This window comes from Brienomyrus brachyistius, chromosome 15 (genome assembly GCF_023856365.1).
Source record: "Brienomyrus brachyistius isolate T26 chromosome 15, BBRACH_0.4, whole genome shotgun sequence".
In the NCBI taxonomy this organism is placed as follows: domain Eukaryota; kingdom Metazoa; phylum Chordata; class Actinopteri; order Osteoglossiformes; family Mormyridae; genus Brienomyrus; species Brienomyrus brachyistius.
The window spans coordinates 15348812-15374314 of NC_064547.1; the positions used below are offsets into that span (position 1 = coordinate 15348812).

Consider the following 25503-nt stretch of genomic DNA (forward strand, 5'->3'; position numbering starts at 1 on the left):
GGGGTTTTAAGATGCTTTCTTTGTAAATTGCGTGTCATTAACTATAATTCCCAACATTTCCAAAAGTAAATAAAATTCTAGTTTTATTCCAGTTTTGCCACAAGACACAGTAGGCTGTTCTTCACGGGTAGTTCGTAAGTTATGCTGTTGCAGTGTATCTAGTCCATGAAATACCAGAAGATTTTATCAGGACGATAAAATACTTTCACGAAGCATTAATTTGTAGACATCGATGAGCTGACGATCGGCGCTTAGGGAATTAAAATACGCAAAAATCCTGCCTTCATCTGTCTGTCTCAGTCTGGCCGCCGCACCCCACCTCCTCCCCATCATTTAATGACAGGCAGTGGGTCGAAAGATTTCAGTGAGACGCCCTCACCAAAAGAAACACTTGATACGAGAAAACCAGCAAGGGAGAGTGTTTTCCCCGAGCCGATTTTGCACTATGGGAGTATCCTCCTCCAGTCTCCTGGATGAAAATAAAACCAACTATATCCGAGGTAATTTTTCGCATATAAGTTTTCACCATACTCTTTTCGTACTGTGAATAACAAGTAAACGTTCACAAGACACGCTGCTGTGTCGTTTCTGATTAACACAAACAATTCAGTTACTGAAACAAGTAATTGGATGGTATAGCTGGATTATTTGCAATATCGTATATATTGTTTTTGTTATAGGTAGTTTAAAAATACAATATATTTCTTGCAAACTTATCTTGAATCAGAATTACTCCACAGGAGCGCTTTTAACGAATATAGAATGTGCCGTTTTCTATTGACTTACAGCAATGTCAGTCTGTAAAATGAATGCCAAGGTTTCATTTCTGCTGTATATGGAACTGAAAGACCCATCACTTCGCACTGCTGAACTGGTATTTCAGTATTATTTCTCAATAAAATATTTCACCAAACCGAACCATATTAACTTTTTTTAATGCTCTACTTTTTATAGTCTAACTATAGTATAACTACTGCTATGGCAGATACGGGCAATGTCAGATTTTCCGTGAAGTTATTAACACGTCGAAAATCATGATTTTGTTAAGTTCGGGAAAAGATGAAACAAGAGTCAGGGCGAAACCGAAATGGGATAAAGATAATACAGATGTAAGTATAAAGAGACCGAGAATGATCACACCGTCCCTTAAAACTCTTCACAACCTCGAGCAGGTTTGCTCTAAGCCAAAGTAATTTCATTTTAATTAGTTACAGAAAATGGAACGATATCATCGCCTCAGTATGGAGTCCTTCAGATGTAAGCCACGTAATTTTAATGGCATGATCTAATCGCAGTCGTTAAAATACAGATCGGGTTCATTCAGAAATGCATATAGTATTATTTACACAAGCAATCTTTTAATAATTCATTATGGTGCTTATGAAAAATAATATGGGGATTCGCCATGAACGTGTACAACATTATAAAAGGCATATTGTGGTTCTAGAATAATTCATTTTTAGAGAAATATACACGACATGCAATTGTAAGATAAAAAATGTAATTCTTGGATTCTAGGACATATTGCATTCTGCAATTACTGTTCAATTATCGTCAAGTCAAGCTTTAATTAGGCTTAATTGCCTTTAAGTTAGTGACAACTGTTGGCGTTTCTGCGCCACCTCAGAGATACGGGGAAGGTTAGTCAGAGTTTGACAGTGCCTCCGTAATGAACATGCATGCATTGGCAGGGCGGATTGTGTGTGAGGTGGGAATGTGTAACTCCCAGAGAAGTGTGTGTGACTAATTCATTTCTTAAAAGGCAGGTCACGCCCACGGAGTATTGCACACACATCTCACTCTGTTTGGGGAGTGCACCCTGTATCTTTGGCTCTGATGAATGACACGTTCAGGAGTGGAGCTAAAAATGAAGGATTTCCGCCACGGTGCGCTGAATTGGTGCCTTGTGATTTCGGCATCGCAGGCTTCCTGGGCTGGTCCGTTTAGCTCCACTGGGGTATGACATATTTAAACTGTGCCATCTAAAGTATACACTGAGCACTCCTTGTGAAATTCCAAAACGTAAGTCTAAATGAGCATCGAAAGCCACAGATGACACCTACTCGCGAGGGCGTATCCACGGGGAAAAGGAGTTATAAGGAACAACCTGTTATTGTTAGAGTTGGCAGACCGCTAGAGTCCGCTTGGGCTTTGCTTTTGAATATGTCAAAAGTCACATGGAAATTTTAAAGAATCGTCCAGACTCCTAATATTAAAAGTATTAAATTTACTAAGATTCATACTGGGACGTCGCAAAGCCGTTGGAAAACGGCTCGTCCGAGTTTTAACAAATCGCAGACGTTCATACAAACTGCATACGCATCGTGACCCGATAGCAAATAAATGTGCTTTTAATTAAAACGGCATAATGGACGTCTCCCCTGTTGCATGGCGTCATGTATTTTATTGGCTACGTAACAAGGGGTATTTGCTCTCCTGGCCAAGGCTTCTCTTTAGGGGCTGTCATCTTCGTCTATTTACAGCTACAGCATGTAAAGGCCCGGGGGAGGCTGTAATGCGGGTATTGTGATAAACTTGTTAATCGCCAGAGGTGGAAATTTCAGGTCCGGAAAGTAAAAATCCAGTCCAAGATTTTGATTCAACCAACCAGATGAATATAAAGAGTCGCAGTTACAGAGTACTCAGCTGGTTGGTTGAATCGAAATCTTGGACTGGGTTTTTACTTTCTGGACCTGAAAATTCCACCTTTATCAATCGCTATGGTTTAGACAGGCTACTAAAGCAATGCAAGATAACAATGACAAACAGTGAACCTCCATTAAAAAAAAAAAAAACATTTGTAACTAGTGTGCATTTTAAAACATGCGAAAATGCTACATGCAGTCAGCAGCTAACGCAAACAAATGTGCGACTCACTTTTGGAAGCAGCTTCCATCAGTGCAGAATTACCTGGATTAGCGGCTGCGCATAACTGTTTAGGTCCAAGTAGCCACAATGCAAATTGCTGGCCTTGCTAACGTCTCTCAGAGCAAATTCTTCAAACAATCACATTTTCCTGGCACTTTGTTTCGGGGACAATCCTGTACCTCACTTCCATGGAAACATTTTTTTTCCTTCTTGACAAGGGCTTCGCAGAAGATTTTGGGTAAAGTTGCTTTTGTTGCGAAGCATTCATACTTTACTGGAACCTTCAGTTGGTCTGGGATTGTTTTGTTTTTGTTTAGTTATATTTAAATTAGACCGGTTTGTTACACAGACCAGACTTAGCAGACCTGCCAAGTCTCACGCATTTTGCAGGAGTCTCACGCATATGACTGTCCCACACTCGCGCAAGCTCTTTGTTTTCTCATGCATCCACAATCAAAAGCAAGTTTGCAAACAACAATAGCATACAATTACAGTACTACATGCAACTAGTAAATGCTTTGCTGGCTTGTCGTCAAAAGAATTATGCTTTACAATTATTTATTTTTTATCTTTGGTCATTTAATTGGGTGAAAAGAAAGGCCTGAAATCAACCAATTTGAAAGAAAAATATTCATAACTAGGGAATATTTGGAAATTTCAGAAGCCCCAGTATGGCAACCCCCCAAAAAGCCAATTCGCCAGCAAAATTTAGCCAGCCCCCCCAGCAAACTGGCACAGCACCCGTGGCGGGCCTGAGTTACACAGTTAATATGAATCCTGGGCATTTACACTGTGCTCTGTGATCTTCACGAGCTCTTACACTGTGGCCCAAGCTTTTGAACAGTCAGATTATCACATGTCATAGTTGTCATAGTGATTCTCACTGCAACCTTGCAGTTTGCTAGCAACCTTCACTGTGTTCTTAATATGAATCAAATATACAGAACAACACATTAACAGCTGGATTTACTCTCTGTTGCAGTTAAGTAAGAAACCACTTGCATATTTAACCTGTTCATCTTAGGGATTGCCACTGCTATTGTTTCTATTCAGGACAAAAAAGGTTAAAAAGAGATTAAGAATAAGAACCTTATAGGTCTTATGAGTCCACTTCCTGGAAAAAGAGCTGAAGGTTTAGTCTTTGAAAAGAGAAAATTCTTTCCCAGCTAATTATTTTGAGTTTTGGTAACTGTAAACATACAATGATAGTCCTCATACAGGGATAAAATTACTGCCGAAAAAAACACTTTTAAGTGAAAAAGGCAATTGGACCTAGGAATTCCCTTGTGCTGAGAGCTGAGATTCTTGTTGGATGCATATTTGGCACGAAGAACTGGACTGATTCCCCATGAGCCTGTCACGGTATGGGCGGAACATAATAGGCCGGCCAGCAGAATGTCATCATGTCTTGGACCGCAGCATAATCAGATAAACAGGCAAACCACTGGATTAACAGTTTAACTACATGGATGAAAATGTGGCTTTATTCACATCGTTAGCAGTTCTTTAAGCCAGGCTGGTATACATGAAAGAAGATTTCAATGATATTCAGTTTGTTTGTTTTTGCTGTATCTGTTGAAAATGGTGTCGCTGAGGTATCAGTGTTGCATTGTTGCTAGAAGCTGAAATAATATATAATTTCTTCACCTTTTTGGTTTTTGAATGTCCGGTTTGTCGAATCTGCTTCCTCAAGGAGCCCCAGACAGTCTACATTTTTGATCCACTCCAGCTCCCACCAAACCTGTAGCACGTGTTGTTAACTGGTCATTCTTGATTGTTTGGCTCAGGGTTACTGGGAAGGAGCAAAGATATGGGCCGTCTGTGGGTCCCCAAGGGCTGAGCTGAGAAGCACTGGCTTAAGGAATGAATTCCCATTTTGGGCATTTTTTTGTTGTTGATCACATTCTGGAGATGCCTATGCAACGTTCCGCAGTGATGCTGTACTTTGCGTGACCTTGTCCTTGTGGCCCTCTGGAACCCCTAAGTGAAGACGTCAGTCGATTTTCGAAATAACATTCCTCTCTCAAAAGGACACTGAGTCTGGTACTGCGAAACTGTCCACGAATTACCGTATTAAAAGTACATATCATATCCAGGATCCTAATCAAATTAAATGTATTTATGAAATGCACAGCAGTAGATGCAGGAAATGTAACGCGTTTCCCTGAGCGCTTCTGATACGAGTAAAATGTAAGGTGAAGGATAAATAAATGATAAATTAAAATAATAAAGTAAGGGAAAAAACTGCAAAGTGGTTACATTAATAACCTGATCAGCCTTTTACTGCCTGTGAGCAGAAGCTGAGTTGACTGTGCACGACTGATCCTAGCATAGTTACATTTATGAAAATGACGGCTAAAAGGACATTAGATATGATCGATATTGGCAACATAGATGTAGCCCATTGGCACTACATGAGGTTAATGTGTGTAACGTGTGTAACAAAAAACTGATATGATGCATCAGTGGCCGTGCATGTTGTAGTGTAAATATGCTCTGCTGATTTCCACACAGCATTTCACCCCAAAGCCGTTGATATTTGGGCATTTAGGGAACATGAGTACAATTAATACATAAATTACTGTGTGGTTTATTTAGTAAGAAACAGGAATGAGAGGTTCTTGCCTGTCTGCTGAGAAGTTCACGGCATTTTGACTTTCGTTTCTGCAGGATTTTTTGAGGCAGCCTGAGGTAGCTTAGACTGAGCTCCACGGATTTCCAATCAGGGCTGTTGGAAGTAGGTAATACTCCGCTCAGGTTTCAGGACCTGCCTTTATTTTCCAGACAGAGAAAAAAAATATGTAAACTTTCACAGTCTGCCTGGCTGGCCAGAACTGGACCCTGTTCTGACCATATTCTGTTTGAAAGGCATCACGCCGAGGTGTGGGGGGGCTGAAAAACACCTGTCAGGAAAGGTTAAGCTCGTGATTTTCTCCTATTAGATACAAAATGGGAACAGAAGAACTGGACTGAAGCTAATCGGAAGCATGTGGCTCATGTCATTTGATAACAAATAGCTGTTATTCTGAGGATTCAGAAAATCTTACGTAACTGTTGAAATAATTTGATTTTTTTTTTTTATTGAATCACTTCCAAAACGTACTGATTCAAAAAGCTTGGAAATAAATTGTACAATTGAAAGGTATGTATCTGCCGTTGTACCATGATTAATTTTGCCACTAATTGCTATTTCATGCTAATCCACAGACCCACTTTTATCTTCAGTTTAGGTTAATAACCTGCTCCCTTACAGCAGTGGGATTGGAACCAATAGCTTTAATTACCTGAAGCAACTTCTTACTTTCCCTTTCATTCTCTTTATCATTTTCTGTTATACAACAATATTATTTATGGATATTTATTGGTGTGACTTTCTAATGCCTTTAGAGAAAGTAGCAACTGAATTGCCTTTAACTGTGTTTTTAGAAGAATTCACACACGGCCATAAACTAACCATAATCAGGTCAGGCAATTCCTGAGGTCGCAGTGAAAGTCTTAAATCGTGTCAGGAAGTGGGCCGCAGAGTGAACTCTGCAAATGTGAAATAAATCCTGTGAACTGCTCATGTACAATGAGACAGCAGCAGTCATATGGTAGCCGCAGGTTAACGAATGAACCATCCGGTTTGCACTCAGAAACGCAGCTGGTTCTATCAGTGTAATCCGGACTGACCTGCAGAGCAATTCGGTCTAGATCAGTGGCATTTTTTTTCCCCGGAAGGAGGTGTTGCAAACAAGGCAGGTTTTCCTGGTTTCACCGAATAACCAAGCAATTTAAGGACAGCAGCTTCCAGGGAGACATACGGAGCCAGTGCATTAAATCCATGTGTGATGGGGAGTTTGCACACTTACTGAGATTTGGAGTACATTTGCCACATTTTACGTGCACACAGCCATTGGATAGTTTTCTCTTCAACCACCAGAGGGAAAAAATGTGCTGTTATTAATTTAAAGCCAGTGCATAAAAAAGAATGACCAACAAAATAAGAGTTTAGAATAACAGAACTAAGTAATGCATATTTTCGTTATTTTGTTCAGCTATGTACAGTATAGAAAAGGGTCCTGGAATTAATTGCTTTCTAGATATTCACAGGGCAGAAAAAGTAAAGTGAGAAGGAAGCTGTTTACCCATAATGCTACTGACCATGAGTGTTTACAATTAACTGGCTAGGTGTTCTTTGAAACTGCTAGGTACATTCAACCTGGAGAAATTAAGCACTTGTTATTAAAATAGAAGGACATTTACTATCAGTGGAACAGGCCTGTTTTTAAAGGTCGCTTTAGCTGCTTAACAAAGACTGAAGTGACTTGCAAACATTGTTGACACTCTGATTTATATATTTGTATATTTCCTGGGGCAGATTAACTTCCCTGGGGGGCCGAGGCTAACATGGCTAGGAAGCCAAAGATAAACGGGAGATAATAAACAACAGGTGCCAATGAATTGATCAACAGACCAGATTTAATAAGTTTAACCATTAAATTTTTCCAGAGGTTGGGTAGAGCCCCACATTTTTGCTGGGACCCTTGGCTACAGCCTAGAACAGCCTATGCATTAATTCTCCACTGCAAATTACCTCCAAAGCAAATACATTTAAATTTTACTTCTAAGGGGACAGTATAGAATCTTGGTTTTTAGCGTTAACTTATCAAATGACAAATACAGTGTTCAGAGAAACACAATGCTTGCTTAATTCAGTAAAGATACTGCAAATTTATTGGATTTATAACAAAAATCATTACTTTATGTATTGTTCACAAAATACATACATCAAATTCGACACAACCTGTAGCTTTAAGTAAAATATTTATTAAGTAGCAATAAATTTTAAAAAATGCAAATGATTGAGCTGATGAAAAGTTAATTGACAAGCAGTCTCATTGGGTACGTTTCCATTGGTAACACCTTTGCAATAATAGACATTAAACATTGGTGTTTATTGTCCCTTTGGGAGCCCATACCTACAAGTGCCATTAGCAAAATGGCAAGAACAGAACTGAATGAGTCAGTCAAAAAAATTATGACGCTAAAGAAAATGTGTGTGCAGAAGGTATGTGCAGTTATCTTAAACATTGGTTGTCATTGGATTTTTGTTATGAAACCAATTAAGTTTTTAAGTTAGCGACATTTTTAAAGAATTAAGCAAGCGCCCCAAGACTTCCTGTGAGCGCTGTGTATGCGCATTGCTAACCAAGCCCAGATTGACAGGGAGACAGATGCCAGGGCTGCTGTAAAAGGGGGAATTTAGGACGATTCCAGGGGTCCCTGTCATTCAGGGGCCCTATCAATCATCTTGGATGGGGCCCCAATTTAATATGCTTTCATGGAGCCCGAAACCTGTAGCAGGGCCCCTTGATATGTGTCTTCCAGGCTGATGATTCTACAGTGTCTGCAGCCTTACATTTCCAAGGAGATCATGTCTTTCAGCATGTGTCCCCCATCCCCCACCCCAGCTTGCACTCCGGAGGGAAACCTCAGACACACCGACATGTGAAAACATACACTCATCAGGCAGTATGTCCACGGAGCTCAGCAGAGGTGTTCTGCAAGCCAAGGGCTATTTTCGGAAGTTCATCCGCTGGGAACTGACCCTGTTTATAATTAGAGTGCTACTGTTGTTATTGTACGTGTTGATCACAGGAACATTACCCTTTAATTTATTCATTGTTTGCTCATCTCTCGAGGCTTGATTGGATGGTTTATTCCCAGAGGGTTTATCCGGATTCTGTTGCTGAAATGTTTAATATCCTGTAATGGATATTTATTTTAACTGTCAATATATACAGGAATGGATCCAGTACTGTTTGGTGTTTCATCGCTTTTTGTTCCTGCATAATGTTGCATTTGTGGGCGGCTGTTTAGCGTCACAGTGTTCACAGCGGTGCAGAGATCTGCAGCTGAGCCCCTCTGCACCTTTCCTGGGCTCCAGCAAGGTCTGCTTTCACGCTGAGCCCCGTGGCTTCATCTACATCCTGTAATCACACGTTCAGGTAACTGCTGGGCCATTACCCCCAAATTAAAACTATCATCAGACCAGAAGAGAGCGAGCTGTGAGGCTCGTCGGATGCCGACCATGAGGTCTGCCAAGTCTTGTATTCATGTGAAATAACAATCTTTACTTTTGACCTGTGCGGAGCCATGTGGTAGGTTTAAAATGCCAGGAGTTAATGCCATACATTTTGGCTTCTCACTTCAAAGCAATTAGCACAGAGTTAAAGGCATGAAATGTATAATATCTTTATGATTGCAAAAACGAGTCAAAATCCGAAGATGGTGGGGGGGCAGGGATCTGTAAAAGTCTTTAACCTCTGCAAAGTAAATCATGGTACAACCAGACTGGGAATTCTGTGACAGCCGTATGCTGCTGACAATGTAAGCAGACTCTAGAATGTAAAAGCATTAGCACAAGTGCCTGAATAATCGAAAGAAAAGGGGAAATACAGCAGCAGTGATAAGAGGAAGGTTTTCATGATATTTCAGGTGTGAAGCACCGGACTGTGCAAAACAGGGGGACTGGAAAGCATTTGCTGTACATAGTGCCATGTGCGTGTACTTAAAGGAGAAAAAGAAAGACATACAATGGAAATATAAACCTTTCCTTAGGAGAATAGAGAACAGTGCCCACAGGCTGTAAACACTGTCGATATCACACTGTATGACTATAATAAGAGATATGGAATCAACCCTGAGCCACACCATACATTTCCATCAGCCTTCTGAATTATAGTTAGGAGAAATGTAGAAAACCTGGGCTCGTATGATATTGCCAAATTCTGTCTGTAACCCGTACACATCGCCACAAAGAATGATCTAATTTATTACTTAATAAAGATAATAATGCATAGAAGTTGCTTGGCGTTGATTCCCACCCCCGCCCCCTCAGCCCGGAGTCCCCAGACATTTGAGAACCAGAATTTGAGACTTCGGTGTCATTCACTGTACAATACATCCCAACAATGATGCCCGCCCCCCCTCCCACATTTGAAAAAGGATATTGTCACATTTCCGAGAAAATAAGAAAATATGGCTCCTGGACATTAAGGATTGGCATAGAAGGACAAGAACCTAGAATTGCTGTTTGACAAAAAGAATATTGGCAATGCAGAGCCCTGACATCAACTCTGGATTTCAAACAGCCTTCTTCAAGCTGGGGACATTCTTAAGGTTTCTGTCCTATAAGTGGTTTTAGTTACAGTGGCTGATTAATGCTGAAGGGCATATATGGGCTGAACCCTCGAGGACTTGCAGCCCTGACAACCAAGACTCCAAAATACAAGGCTGCAAATGGAAACTAATAAGGTTTTAGAAGGAACAGTGGACTAGTTATCTCCTTAATCACATAATCTGGTTTTGGCCGCATGCGAACATCTCCATAGTGATACAGTATGTCATAGGGCTGCCTTCATTGCTTTGAATCCTGGTGAAAAATGATAAAGCTTTTTTGCTTTTCAAAATGCGTATTACACATTACATATTACATATTACACATTACACATTACACATTACATATTACATATTACATAGCCCTTAGGATGGTTTATGGTACAGTGATTACATGGTTTATGGTTTATGGTTTACGGTACAGTGATTACAGTTCAGAACTACAATCCAAATGTATGGTGCCTGTCCTACGTAGGATTACGCTTTGGGCTCAGCAATCCACCCACTCTCGTCACCTCCCTTTGGCATTCCTTCTGCCCCTATGGGGCAAATGCTGTCATTAAACCACACCTTTGCCCCTCCCCCGTCCTACTTTTCTCTGGGCCGCCTTGTGGTTTAGCTCACTTTTCTTACTCGTGGATTCGTGAATGTTGAGGGATCCCACAAATGACTGCCAGTTAAATGAAGAGGATCTGTTATGTGTGGCAAAATGTCTATACACTCGGGGCTATACGAGTTACTTTAATATACTGAATTTCATCTCAATCAGGACAAGACAGCCTTGCTGGAATTACAATCGTTCAGCATAGAATGAAAACAAAGGCTAATGTTGGGCACAGTGGAAACTCATGACTTATGGGCTGTGGTGAAGCTTTCAGCCTGTTTTATTGTTCTTTGTTTCTCTGGAAAGTGTGTCTCTGTCTGTTCATAGTGAAGGGGAGGTCAGTGACTCAAGACCGGTTTGGACGATTCGTAGTCTGTACTCACTGCCAATCGAAAATCCAGCCCCATCCAGAATCATGTCCGAAGTCCAATGGGGTTATGGCGGGCCTGCCAAAAAGGCCGCGGGCTCCATGGGGTGCTCCTTGGGCTGTGGCCAGCTGTCATGCTTTGAGGCAGAACCTGGTGATGAATGTTCCTTCAACAACATAACACCAACAGGATGAGCAGACATTAGAGATGCATTTACCAAGCACATCGCAGAAGAAGCGGCCATGTACTGCCGTAGATGTCTATGGAACAACAAACACGCCTTATTTCGTACAGAATGCAATGATGCGATGTACTTTGAGATGCTGCTCATGGGAGGCTGAAGTGCAGCTGAAAGCACAGTCGTGATCACACCTAGGCTACCGTGATTTGCACTTGGCAATTATTTCGCTTGGTTGTTGGAACAAAACCTTTGATAAACGAGAAGTGGATGTAGTTTTCTCATGACTGTCCCATTCTCGGCACCCTCCACTGAAGCAGGCGACAGATCGCTTCTGCTTATTTTCATTGACCATTGCCTCACTGCACAGGGCTGAGTCAGTGTAATGGCCCAACTTTAACTTTGACTCTGTTTAAATGCTTAATAGGTCTGTGCCAACTCAAAGAACCAGGTGCAAAGGAAAATGCTGGAAAACACCATCAGGCTACATATCCAGCTGCACAACAGGAAAAACAACATCTAAAAATAAACTCTACCTCACTGGCTGGCCCACTGGTTCTGAAAAGTTGTGAAAGACCCCTAGTTATTCTTCTGTGGTGACCTTTCATACAGTTTAGTACACAGACAACTGGGCTCGGCTGCGGCTCTGCGAGAGCTCTGCACCGTGGTCTCCCAAATCCACAAAATACCTACATTAATTTCTGTTGGACTGGGCACTTCCCAGTATGGTGGAATTCCACTCTCTGTTTTGCTTGGTAACACTGTCACTTCTAGGGAAAACAATCTGGCGAGTTAACAGAGACTCCGTGGAAAGTTTCGACCAACTCTAAGCACACGGTTACTAAGCATGGGATGAAAAATCGAACGTGTGGGGAGAAAAGTATGGGCGTGATATTTTCACAGTCGGAATAGGAGTGTCTCATGGTAGTCAGTTGTGTTTATATTTGTATTTATAAACAAGAGTTCAGGCAAAATTAAAGTGTGACTATATTCGGTCTAGTGATATCAAAAACACAAGACTACTTGAACAGTCCAAAAAAAGGCCTCACCCCCCCCCACACCCCCCCACCCCCCGGGACCCAGCGTGTGACGGCTGATAACCCCCATAAAAGCCACCCTCATCTCTCTGCCATAACCTGCATGTTTTGGTACTGCAGGCCAGGCGGATGCTGAGCTGCAGGGCTTCCAGTCCCACTACAAGCGGCAGTACACCTTGGCCTTCTTCACCTGGCTGCAGGATGAGGTGGAGCAGCACAAGGAAGCCCAAACACAGCTCCTTAAACAGAGGGTAAAAAGGGGCGAGCCCTGGGTTAGACTAGTGTTCTGAGGGCAGGGCAAAAAATGATGCTATAAAGAGAGATAACCAATCGGATTGTAGAGGAGGTGGGTCCAAGCTACTTGAGGAGGCAGGACCGAGAAATCTCATTGGTTGATCTAGCCTCCTGTAGTTGCTTGGACCCACCTCCTCTACAGTCTGATTGGTCATTTTTTTGTTCTGCCCTTAGTAAACCTACCGTGAACATTAAACTACTGACCAATCAACAGCTTTAAAATGACATGATGGACATGCTAGTAATCATTCTACCAAGAAGCAGCATGACTGTGTAATTGAGCAGGCTTGCCCCTCCCACCAGGAGCCTCCCCAGGCCACCGAGACCTTGTATTCAGAGAAGGTGCTATATTTCGAGGACACCAGGAAGTGGAAGGAGAGGTTGGTCGTGGTACGGGGTGACTATAGTCTGGAGTACCATGACAGCTACGAGGTATGTGGCATCCTGCCAAGTCCATCACGCATCATAAGCAGCCTGCTCAGCTACAGTGTGACTATGCTTTACCACTGTCTCTCCACGTCTAGACTTTAATGAAAGGATTGCTGCCGCGATACAGTCTGCTGCCAGCAGGGGGCACGGTTCTGACCTCAGAGGAGAAGTACATGGCCCTGCTAGACAAGTGCTTCCCAGACCCCAACAGTGAGTATAAGTGTGACGATGAAACCCGATGCAGTGCTGAGCACAGGGAGGTCACTGGATCTCCAGTTCATCCTCTTTGTTGCTAGTTCAAGGGGGAGGAGGGAAGGTTTTGGTACATTTACCAAGAGAACAACTTGTAATAACCATACTACATTGATCGCTCGTAGGGAAATTCTACCTCATCTTGTGCCCCACGAGACACACATGTGAGAGCAGGCTTGGCAGCGAAGGGCAGCCACCTGCAGGGGCCCCCCTGGAGCCGGGGGTAAGGGCCCTGCTCAAGGGCCCACACATGTGGCTATTTTGCTGAGGTTGGGCTTGAACTGGCTATTCTGATCTCTGATCTTAGCCCACTGAGTCACATGCTGCCCCTGATGTACCCAACCAAGGCCGAGCACCAGCAGGATGCCTGTCCATCATAGGGCACCTGCACTATGGGCAATTTACAGCCATAAATTCACCTTCTTCTGATGTCTTTGGACCACAGATGGAAACCCACGCAACACAGGAAGAGCATGTAAATTTTATCAGTAACCAGTAGCTGGCAGTGCCTTCTAGGCCCCGCCTAGTGGCAGACTGCAACACTGCATGCTAGTAGGTTTTGTACCACTGCATTCTATATTAACCTCTACTTGATCCATAAAGGTGTACGACAGGTATAGCATTCCTAGCAAAGGAACCCGACTGCTTGTGAAACAGTTCACTGTGGCCACAACCCATGTTTGCAGCTGCCCCTGTGTGATGGAAGCTGCCAAACTTTGTTAAATGGACCATCATTTTCCTGGCTCTGATACCCCTTTAGGGGTGGCATGGTGGTGCAGTGGTTAGCACTGTTGCCTCACACCTCTGGGACCCGGGTTCGAGTCTCCGCCTGGTTCACATGTGTGTGGAGTTTGCATGTTCTCCCCATGTCGTCGTGGGGTTTCCTCCAGGTACTCCGGTTTCCCCCCACAGTCCAAAGACATGCTGAGGCTAATTGGAGCTACTAAATTGCCCGTAGGTGTGCATGTGTGAGTGAATGGAGTGTGAGTGTGCCCTGCTATCCTGGGTTGTTCCCTGCCTCGTGCCCATTGCTTCCGGGATAGGCTCCGGACCCCCCGCGACCCAGTAGGATAAGCGGTTTGGAAAATGGATGGATGGATGATACCCCTTTAATGAGGTTGGCTGTGAATATCTGAGGCCTGAGTTTAAATGCTCTCTGGAAAATACATTTCCTGGTGCAACACATAAGCACACATCGCTTTATCTGTTTGGTGCATGACCATGGAAAATAAGGAAACAAGGCAAGGGACCAAAGTTGCACCTTAGGGTCAGTATTTGTTCTTTTACTACATTGACTGTATGAAAATGAGCCTTGCAGGGACGTTATTGTTCAGATGTCAGGCTTTTGTGAATGACCTCTGTTCTCAGCACACACTCTCCTGCTGGTCTGACATCACTCAGCTGTATAGACGACGATGCTGTCTACAGAAATGGCAAATCCTGGCTACACGCGTTAACCTCCTCCCTCACCCTGAGGTGTGGGTTGGGTTTCCAACTGCAGGTGTGAGCGAGGAATCTCCCCCAGCGTCGGTCGCCCCCCAGGGCAAGTTCCCCGTGTTCCTGAGCCTGCCGTATCACAGGGACTCCTACTTCTGCTTCCAGAGTGAAGATCTGCAGAACGCCTTCATCTCCGTTCTGACAGACTGCATCCGGCACCAGAACTACGGTACCCATGCATGGGTGGGGGCAGGATGGGGTGGAGTGGGACTGTGGCATAAATATATAAATAGGTGCAGCCTTAAATTTAGCAAATTACCAAATCAAGGTAATCTGTGATTGGTCATCTCTCCTGTCAGTATTGTGATCATATGAAAATGGCAAAAATGTTGTTATAGATCTGGACACAGATTTATTATGGAATCAGTGTGAGTTCAGTCCTCCAAGCACAGCTGGGAATCCTGGAGTTTGGTGCAGCTGAGTAACAGCATTCATCAGCCAGATGTTCTGCGTTAAATCACATGACCTTAACCATTCTGGTCATTCCAAAGTTCATTTGTGGTTAATCTTCTTATTATATATACTGTACTTGGAAGGTTCCACTCTTATTCTCAATAAGAATGTTCACGGACCCTATCATAGGCTGCGTGATCTGGATGGGTCTGGGTTGCACTCTAGCATCTAACTGCTCATCCAGTATAGGGTTACAAGAAGGAACCAGAAGATTATCCCAGGCCGTATGGGAAGCCATCACAGAGCACATGCACGCACAGACAAGCACAAAATTATGGGCAATTTAGAGAATCCAGTTCACCTAACTGCATGACCCAGGAGTGTTACTGTAAAAATCCACCTGACAGGGCAAGCTGCTTATAACTGGTCTTGAGGATTTGCTACATGTTGGTCTATAGCAGGGCTTGGGAGCCTGGTTTTACTGGGTCATTCGTACCCAGAGCCACAGCGGCTCACTCCTGCTCCGCACCAGTGAGCACGGAGAGCACTGCATAACGGAAGGCCTCACTTCCTGCGATGAAAGCCGCTATTTTTAGCTGGTGGTGAGCCACTCTGTAGGCGCTCCACAGTGACATACACTGCTGTTCTCACTGCAGAATCAGAATCTATATTGGCACATTACGAAATATTTTCACCAGCCTTAGATGTGTGGCAATAAAGACCCTGAGATCAATACCCAAAGATGCTTGCCCCTTCACAGGCAGAAATTTGTTTTAATTATTAAATTACTGCATTGTTTTTTTTTTTTAAAGGAGGGGATTTTTAAAAGTCCGCCAGCAAATCGCTCCCCTCACACGCTGCAGTGTGTCCCTGCCAGAACGATGAGTTCATGAAATAACACGGTAACGTTTGCCAGAAGGCCGTAGCTTGACCACAATGCACCCCTTCTGCCCATCCAGACTTCCTGAGGAACACCTCGTATGAAGCCCAGGCCTTCTCCAAAGCCGTCCGCTTCTACAGAGAGGAGAAGGGTCACCACGAGTCCTGGGACATGCTCGTTGGCAGTGACGTGTCAGTAAGTGGCCTACCTGGAAGCCCCAAAATCGTTTTCGTAATCTCGGTGTCTGAGAGCTGGGCCTGATGTCACAAACAGTGCCACCTAGAGGACAGAAGTTTGCATATATGAGGGACGTAATCATAGGGGGTGCGGACCGCAATCCCTACCTGGTTTCCATTATGGCCTCAGGATGGTTCATGGCGTCGTGAGGTTCAGGTAACTCTGGGGGTTTCTTGGTGGGGTCAAGCCCAGTCCTGTTTCAGCGTAGCAGCTGTTTGCAGGAAGCCCAGCCGGGAAAGCCCGTTGCTTTAGTTTCAGCAGTGTGCCTTCTGCATGCCAACCTCTCCCTAGTCGCAACGAAGCCCTACCCCAAAAACACAACGTGCCGAAAAAGGCAGGCCACTAACTCCACGTCAGTCCTGTTCTGTGGAGCCCCCTGCTGGTTTCCTTATGGAGGTTGCCCCAGGCAGACAGCAAAACCGCAGGCTGGCGACCCGGCCCCTGCATGCAGCCCGCTCACGGAGCTCTCTTCCCTGTGCGGGCTCATGCAGATCCTGGCCAACTTGGTAATGGAGGAGCTGATACCTTCTCTGGAGGCAGAGCTGCTACCTCGGCTGAAAGGGAAGAAAGCAGACAGGAGAAGAGCCTGGTTTGCAGTAAGTCCCACCCCTGTAACCAGAGCCTTTCACTGGACAAGAAAGAAAACGCAGAGAAATAAAACACAATGTACATTATTCTAAAAATAGGTAATATATCCCTGAACTTTAAATCTACCGATGTTAAATTCAGCTGGTCATACTCTTATCAGCATTTTTGTTACATATTTTACTTTTTATATAACCTAACATTATCTTTGTGCATTTTAAATATCACATCAGACTTCCTGTATGTATGAAGGTATAACTGTCAAACGGCTTGTCTTTTATTACATCCTGAATTACACCAGATCCCTCCATGTACTAGCTGTGATTACCCTCCGCCCGGCCCTGCCTTCCACCGTGAGGGTGGGGGGGTCACACTACAGCAACATGTCCCCTCACCCCAGTCGCTGTGCTGTGTTGGTAGACGGTGGAGGCAGCGTACCTCCTGGTCCGGGATCAGCTGCAGAAGGGATTTACAGCCCTGAAGGCCGAGTGCCAGGAGGCAGCCAAGCAACAGGAGGGGCTGATTCGCTCTCACATGGATGAGATCATCAGCTCGCGGGTCTTCCTGGCCAGCAAGCTCAGAGGTACGAAGTCACACTATCAACCAATGTACTTTTGCAATTATTTATTTAACAAGCAGTTTTATCCTAAGTGACAAACTATTGAGAAGGCAGAGGTCAAGCAATTGGGGTTAAGGGCCTTATTCATGGGCCCAACAGTGAAATCACTGAAATTTGAACCAACAACCTTCTGACAGACAGAGCATCCTAATCCGCTCAGCTACATGCTGCATTCTTGTATTGCTACTGGAATATATGAATCTTTTTTTACCCCCCATAGCCACTGTGAAGGAGCCAGCAGTGAAGTTCTGCTCAGAGAACATCCAGCCATACCTGGCCTCCATCCTGGAGGAGATCATGGGCCCCATTAGCTCTGGCTTCCAGGAGGTACGCCAGCACTGTGCAAGCCACATGGACCAACTCTGCCAGGACATCCAGGAGGTCCACGGTGCCGAGGAGCTCAAACAGGTGGGAAGGGGGTACGCGCCAGTCACGGGAATCCCAGTAAATATCCCATGTACTACCTCAGATGTTCCCTCAGAAGCACGTTGATCAAGCTGGATCCGTGCCTCACTGGCAGCCCTGGGTCAGATCTCTCTCTCCTCTGATGTAGGCTCTGGAGCAGATGGGGAGGGCGGAGCTGCAGGACTGTTACAGGCACGTGGACACCCTCAGCCACCAGCTCCTGGGGCTCCGTGATCGCTTCAGATTCTCCAACAGCAGCTGGCTGGTCCACAACACCCAGATTGACATGCAGCAGGTGGGAGCAGTCGCAGAACTAAGCTACAGTGTAAATATAGCTACTGCAAATGTGCAGTGCTTTTTAATGTCCCATCAACTTATGTATATTGTATCGTAACATGGCACATCCTAAAATGCTAACATATTTATCCTTTGTTGCCCCCTATTGTTAACAAAAGCTCCCTGCAGTCAGTTTCTGCCCTCAGTGAAATATTTTGCCGCACTGTACTGTAGCTCATGAGGAACGCAGCATATACGTTTGAGCTGCTTCTCCAAACAGCACTGAAGGACAACCCCCCCAAACTGGCCTCAGCCGTGGAGAAAGTGAAGCACCGCGTCCTAAAGGTGGGCTGGAGTCACATGGATACATATGTGCAACGTCCGGGCGCCAGTCTAAATGTCCTGTTTCCATGTCGCTCTTTATTTAAAGCAATATGACTACGACAGCAGCACGGTGAGGAAAAGGATCTTCCAGAATGCTCTGGTGGACGTCACCCTGCCCGCAGTCAAGCAGAGCCTGGCTCCCACGTGTAGAGCCGTAGGTTTCTGCAGCCTGGCCCTCACTGGTCAATGTGCTCTGTGACAAAGGGACCCAGCAGGCCGTGCAACACAAAAAAAAAGAAAACACACATACATGTTCCACCAAGTCAACGTAATGATTTCATTAAAGGTTTTCTCACATGACTCAGGCAAAGCTGACCATTTGCCTCAAATTTTAGAAACAACAGTAGCTAGCATTCAGTAGGATCATTTACTTGTAAAATGCTAGATTTAGTTTAAAAGACTATTACTTTGTTGAATTTTGTCCAAACTTTGTCTATTTCTTTGTTTTAGGAACTACATGAATTTGATCAGTATATCTTCGCTGATTATGCAAATTTCATCCAAGTGGAAAATGTCTATGAAGATATTCTGCTGCAGATCCTGGAAAGTGAAGCCATCAAAGGTAGCAGAGCAGCTCTGTTCTGCGTGTGGACCCGCCCAGAAGTCCGAGGGCTCGTGTCCCGCTCAGTGTAACAGCACATTTTTGTTCGCAAAACAGAAATGGTGCTTCTATCTCATATGCTATCAAATTATCTTTAGTCACAGTACATTTATTTTTCAAATTTATAGCAAAATAATGGTTTTATTAAGCATGCTCCTTATTCTCCCTGGCTCTAACATTGACCCATAAAAGTAAAAATAGCGATATAAAATATAAAGTAGTAAAATAAATGCTCTGCTTTCACAAAAACCTGAACCACCCACAGATGTTTCCACTGGCATAAGGCAGAACACTTAGAGCAAAATGGGATGGAGCTCATTCAATAAACGTGGGACTCCTTTTACAACAGTGTTTTAATATCTGTTTTTCTGCTCTCCTTCTTTACAGTGGTGAAGGAGGCGGCCAGTCTGAAGAAGCACAACCTCTTCATGGACAGCGCAGACCCGCCCTTCGCCAGCCAGTCCAGTCTAGGCGACAGTCGGGCTCCGCATGAAGTCACCCCCCCCGAAGTCCCCCCCGCCGCTTTGGCTCTTGGGGAGGGAGCCTCAAGCCGTCTGGTGGAGAGAGACCCACCCAGTGTGCCGCACGAAGAGGAGGAGCAGGGGAAGAAAGTGCAGCCTTCTAGCTCAGCTGAGATGGAAGAGGAGGACGCGTCCACCAGCCAGACAGGGACTGTGAAGGAGGACTGGACAGCTGAATCGGCTCAGATGAGAAAGGCTGACGTTGAGGAGAGGGCTCACTCTGCGGAGCATCATTACGATAACGTGGCTGTCATAGAAGGGCCAGCTGCCCAAGGGAGCATCACATTGGAGGGCACACATCGTCATTTAGATACGATGGAGAAGATGAAGATGAGTGAAGAATCTAAGAGGCTTCAGACAGAAAAGATGGAGATGGATGACATGCCAACCCTGGGCCAGATAAAGGAAGGCGAGATGGATGATGCAGCCAGGGTAGTTAAAGGAGATGATTCAACCTGTTCCAGTTCTATTCTGACAGTGGACTGCAGTGAACCTCAGACAGCCATGGTGCCAGGAGCTGCCCGGCAGCTCCTCACTGATGAGACCCATTTGGAATGCCCTGTAGAGGTGATCAAAGACGCTGATCCACTAACCCCTTGCCCTGACCTTAACACAGAAGCACAGGATATCAGGGCTCACTCACAGGAAGCCGATAACGGCACAGTAACTGTTTCTGTGAGTGGTGATGTAATGACTGAGGTTACAGAGAGGACGACTTTGACCTTTGACCCTCTAGAATGCACAGAGGTCACCCAGTGGTTTGATGCTGCTCCCGTGGCCACAGAAAGACAGGCATGTCTACATCTCAGGCATTCCGCTGGGGACGAATCCATAGAATATTTCACTCAGTCAGTAGACAAGCGCTGCTTTGTGTCCCCCTGCATGGACCTCACAGCTGGGGCAGGGCAGCCCGCAAGAGCAGCCACCCCAGACCTTGTGAAGGAGAGCCAAGAGATCCTGGTAGAGAAGACAGAGATGGAGGAGCTGCTGCGGGGGAATCCAGATGAAAGCAAGGCATAGAGTTCAAAGGCACATGCTGCATGGCACCTGTAAACCAGCGGGGTGCAGTGGGTGTATATCTAGTCAGGGAACGGCACGGAGCACCTACATGTGCAATTACTTTCAGGAATGGAGCGGAGATAAAGTTAGAATCCCCCTCCATCACTGAAACACAGAGTGCTTCCTGTCCCTGCTTGCAATCTTGACAAACTATCATTTGTGCATAAATATATCTGCTTTGGTACAATTACTGTGCGTAGGTGCATAAGTCACTGAAGGCCAAAGACTTTTTTAGTTTATTCTACAACTAAACGTGTGTCCCAAACACAAGAAGCACTTCCATTGACTCCACGCTATTTTTCTATTTTATTTTAAGATGTATTTTGAACAACTGATCTATCATTTTCTGCATGAGCACCGCCACTGCCTGTCACAGTAACCATTAGTTACCGGAGGATGATGAAGCTGCTACTAACTGACAGCAAAGCTGCACGCGCTAAACTTAGCAGCCGGTTTTTCGGATTTGCTATGGTGTCAACATCCCGCAACGGTGGCGTTTTTCCTTTAGCAACCCGCTGAGCAGCACCCCAGCCCCGCGTCAGGAACCACACCTCCCCACTGCACCGCGTCAGGAACCACACCTCCCCACTGCACCGCGTCAGGAACCACACCTCCCCACTGCACCGCGTCAGGAACCACACCTCCCCACTGCACCGCGTCAGGAACCACACCTCCCCACTGCACCGCGTCAGGAACCACACCTCCCCACTGCACCGCGTCAGGAACCACACCTCCCCACTGCACCGTGACAGGAATCACAAAGCCAATCGGAGCTGCCGATGTATTTTCATCCTTTCCTGGACAGCTGGGAAAACAGCTAATCTAGTCATCCTGCACCTTCTGCGTTTAAATGGCCGTAAGCAGACTGAAATAGTAGCCTCTATAACAGTATAGCAGTTCTGTTGTAGACACTGTTCATGATGTCACACTTCAATTTAAGTAAGACAGAGGACGGTCAGATTAGCCCTCAGCATCATGCACACACCCTTGGGACCAAAGAATACACATAATTCATATAAAAAGTCTGGTTCAGTCTTTGGTTTATTAATTTACAGTCTGTCGTATTATATTGATGAACCAAAACAACAAAAAGCAAAGTCATTTGAAAATAATGGCTATTTACAGTGTCACATGTGCAGGACTGGTGCCCAACGTGGCGCCCTAGGTGAGCATCACCGCCAGCGCCCCCTGTCTGAGGCAAAGTGAAATTGGCTGGCAAGACAGCACCCCCTCGGAAGCTGGCCCCCTGGGCGGCCCCCCTGTGTCGCCTGTAGGATTGACTGGCCCTGCACATGCGTAGTTTGTCTGTGATTTTTTTTCATTTTGTCATGGAATCTATTGCATCCACGATATTTCAGAAGAGACTGCAACGTATGTATACACATATCATTTCATTAAATCACTTGAAATTGTATACTAATACAATGAGAAATGTGCTGTTATACACTAATAAATCTAACTGAAAGCCAAAAGCCTCATTTCATGGTTTTGATGCTGCTGTGTTTTTGCCCCACCACGTTACTGAGAATAAACCCACCGCCCAGAACATATATGACACATATATGACACCGCCCATCTCACAAACAAACATGGCCGACCTGCAGCAGGAAAGACCTCAGACTGACTTTTGGCTTCATTAAAGTCTCACATCCTTCTATGACATCACATGACTAAATGCACATTCAGTTGAAACCAAACACGAAACGCCTGCTATGAATATGTGTGATACTGCGGTACGACAGAATGAAAGACCCACAGCTCTCTTTCCATGGCAGTTACTTCCCTTTACATGAGCACGCCAATAAAATGAAACTGTACTGTTATAAAACCTGGCACAGCTAATGCTAGAAGCCAGCTCTGGGTATGCCTCTGATGCAGGCCATCTCAATGAAGCTTCTTAAGCACAGATGAGATTACACCTCATTAGGTAAGTAAAGGAATGTACAGTGTAATAAAACACACATACTACATTCCTGGATTGCAAGGCTCGGGTGGCAGGGATGTTACCCGAATGTTACCTGTCTGAGTCACCTGACACAGCAGTTAAAGGGTTAACGTGTTCATTTGGAGAATCCAAAGCCATAGTGGAACTGCTCATCTGGCCGGAATCCGTAGGCGGTAGCAGGACGGCCCAGTGATCCACTTCTTTGTCTAAATCCATCATGCTCCAGGCTGGGGGAAAAAATGATGGCGTTTTTAATTGTAGATTAATTAGAGTTCTGGTGTCTTTTGACATCAATAAGCCAACAGTAGACAAGGGCACTAGCCGAACAGACAAGGCGGATTGCAATTTGCTTCTCTGACACTAGATGGCGAGCTAATGTAGTCTTTGAAATGGACGCTGACCAGCGGAACACGGCTGACAGGGAATTCAGAAAAGATGACGAATTAAAGCAAAAATATGCAGCCTCATTGTTTTTTTTAGTTTTGCTGTTTTAATAGATTTGTTATTCAAAATGCCTTCCGTTAAAAACATTTTCTTTTCTCTCAGGATCATTTTATTCATTAAAAAAAAAAGTATGTAAACAAGCAGCACTGTGGGTAACGATAAGGCGGAGCTATTCCAGGGAGTGAGAGGACCGGAGGCTGGGGCAGCTGCTGCGTCTCAGTGAGAGCTGCAAGCGCGATGGATACGTCACAACAAAGCCGACACCAAATGCCCTCCTCCGGGCTCCAACGTGGCAGCTGTGGGTTAGACCCCGTGGCCTTTAAAATATCGCCTGTTTACTTTGTCCCAACACACTTACAAATGACCTGTTGTTTTAGACAAAATCTCTTCCAGCAATCAGTTATGCATGATGGCCTTTATAAATGCTAACCCCCCCAAGCACCCCTCCCCCCAATAGTCTGGGGAAAAATGATATATATATATATATATATATATATATATATATATATATATATATATATATATATATATATATATATATATATATATATATATATATATATGGCTTTTTCCTATTGGCCTGCCAGCACTGTTGGAGGAAATTTTGCTCCTAATTAATAGGCCTTTGTGGCTGGGAGCCATGGGACCATTCGGCCTTTGCGGCAGTTCCCAGTGCTCAGCCCTGTTTCTGACCGGAAGCCTGGATTTACTCCACAGGAGCCTGATGGAGGAGCTGCCCGCTGGTCACAGTGTCACCCCACCCAGCAAAGGGACTTAAACATAAATGCAAGGCCTGTAAGGAGCATTTGCGGGGAATAAAAGAGGGGGGGGGGGGGCAAAACACACGTATCTTTTGGATCTGGACGTCACACGTTATTAGGGGGAAAGACGTTTCCTGGGAGATGCCGAGTCTTACGAGCGGATATTGGAGAGCAGGCACAGAAAATAAAAGGGCTGGGAAGCCGTGAGACTGACTCTCCTTCGCGTGTAAACCCTGTGATCTAAGGCAGCGGGCTTCCCGTGCAATTAAACCTCAGCTTGTCACCTCGTTCTTCCAGCCAGAGGGGCTCGGAGGTCAAAACACAAAGGGGGCTGGTGTTGGAGGCCAGGGTCGGTTACTTGGCGCGGCCGGACAGAGGCCCGTAATGAAAGAGCACATACAGACACAAGGGCTGGGTTTTACGGGTCCTGGAGCGAGCTCGCTCACAGGAAGCGCTCTCCAGCCCGCCCGCTTTCATCTCTCCCTGTCACTGCTCAGGTTACACATCCCACTTTACTGGCCTGAAGGAATCAGCGGCTATTTTTTTCCCTTCCTTCTGATTGCCCTGCCATATTTTTTTACGTTATTGAGCTGCTTAGCCCCTGTCAGGGAGCACTGTCGGGCCCCGAGGAGCCTTCAAAGGGCCCACTGATTGCTTTCTTTCCTCCCTCCTGCTTCTAGCCCAGTCAAATTTAGGTACCTTTTAGCGGACAGCCTATAAGGAGGGCTACTGCTGTGCTTCGCCCCCACTTCAGAGAGCTCCATCTGGCCCCTGGGTACAGTCACAGACGCAGGCCTGCTAGGCCAGTGGCGGCAGAGGCCTGCTGCTGGTTCCCCGTTTGGTTAAGCACCGTCACCCACTGTGAGAGTCTGCAAGGGCATTTTGCAACTGTCTTTTCAGCACAAATGGACATCCATCCATCCATCCATCCATCCATCCACCCATCCATCCAGCCATCCATCCAGTCATCCGTCCATCCATCCACCCATCCATCCATCCAGCCATCTGTCCATCCATCCATCCATCCACCCATCCATCCATCCATCCATCCATCCATCCATCCGTCCATCCATCCATCCATCCAGCCATCTGTTCATCCATCCATCCATCCATCCATCTTACATTTACATTTACAGGATTTGGCAGACGCCCTTAGCCAGAGCGACTTACATAAGTGCTTTGAGACTCTGCAATGAATTCCCGATGCTAGCTCAATAAGGACCCAAGCTATGAATACTATCTCTGAGAACTCTGTTGAGTAGTGCAGAATTTTTTATTTTATTTAATTTTTTCTTCTAAAACTTTTTATCCAATCCAGGGTTGCAGGAATCCAAGAGCCGAACCCAGGAGGCACACAACAGGGAAGGTCAATGCAGGGCAGCTTAAAGACCAACAATCCAAATGGTTATTTTTAATAGGTGCTTTACATTAAGCCTCAGTAAAACTCATATTTCTACTGGAGCACAGAATAAACGACAGGACTAATTTCACGTTATGGCAAAATGTTTACATTTTTACATTTCAAATTTTGGAATCGCAGTTAAAGCAAACATCATATAATGCCACACACTGCAGATGGTAAAATTGTTAATAGAAGTTGAACTGTTTGAAAAACCAGGCATTTAACACTCAGTTAATTTGAAAGATTATTTATAAAAATGGTGATTTTTTACGATACATATTTTTACACCTCTTTAGAAGAGAA

The 25503-nt window shown here is 44.9% G+C and overlaps 2 protein-coding genes across 2 annotated transcripts in view; one reads left to right on the plus strand and one right to left on the minus strand.

Moving 5' to 3' along the window:
• The first annotated feature begins 23 nt into the window (after positions 1-23).
• LOC125708456 (protein Niban 1-like) lies at positions 24-22120 on the plus strand. The gene is made up of 14 exons (XM_048975986.1): positions 24-500; positions 12337-12467; positions 12814-12942; positions 13035-13149; positions 14693-14857; positions 16041-16156; positions 16690-16794; positions 17204-17366; positions 17623-17810; positions 17956-18102; positions 18318-18428; positions 18514-18621; positions 18918-19029; positions 19456-22120. Exons 1-14 carry the CDS (start codon positions 446-448, stop codon positions 20607-20609), a joined length of 2799 nt encoding a protein of 932 aa, XP_048831943.1. The 5' UTR covers positions 24-445; the 3' UTR covers positions 20610-22120.
• Positions 21672-25503, minus strand: part of kifap3a (kinesin-associated protein 3a) — a 19815-nt gene continuing 15983 nt past the window's right edge. The window contains exon 20 of the mRNA XM_048976002.1: positions 21672-22820. Coding sequence (XP_048831959.1) covers positions 22709-22820 — 112 coding nt within the window. The 3' untranslated portion in view covers positions 21672-22708. The remainder of the gene's footprint in view (positions 22821-25503) is intronic.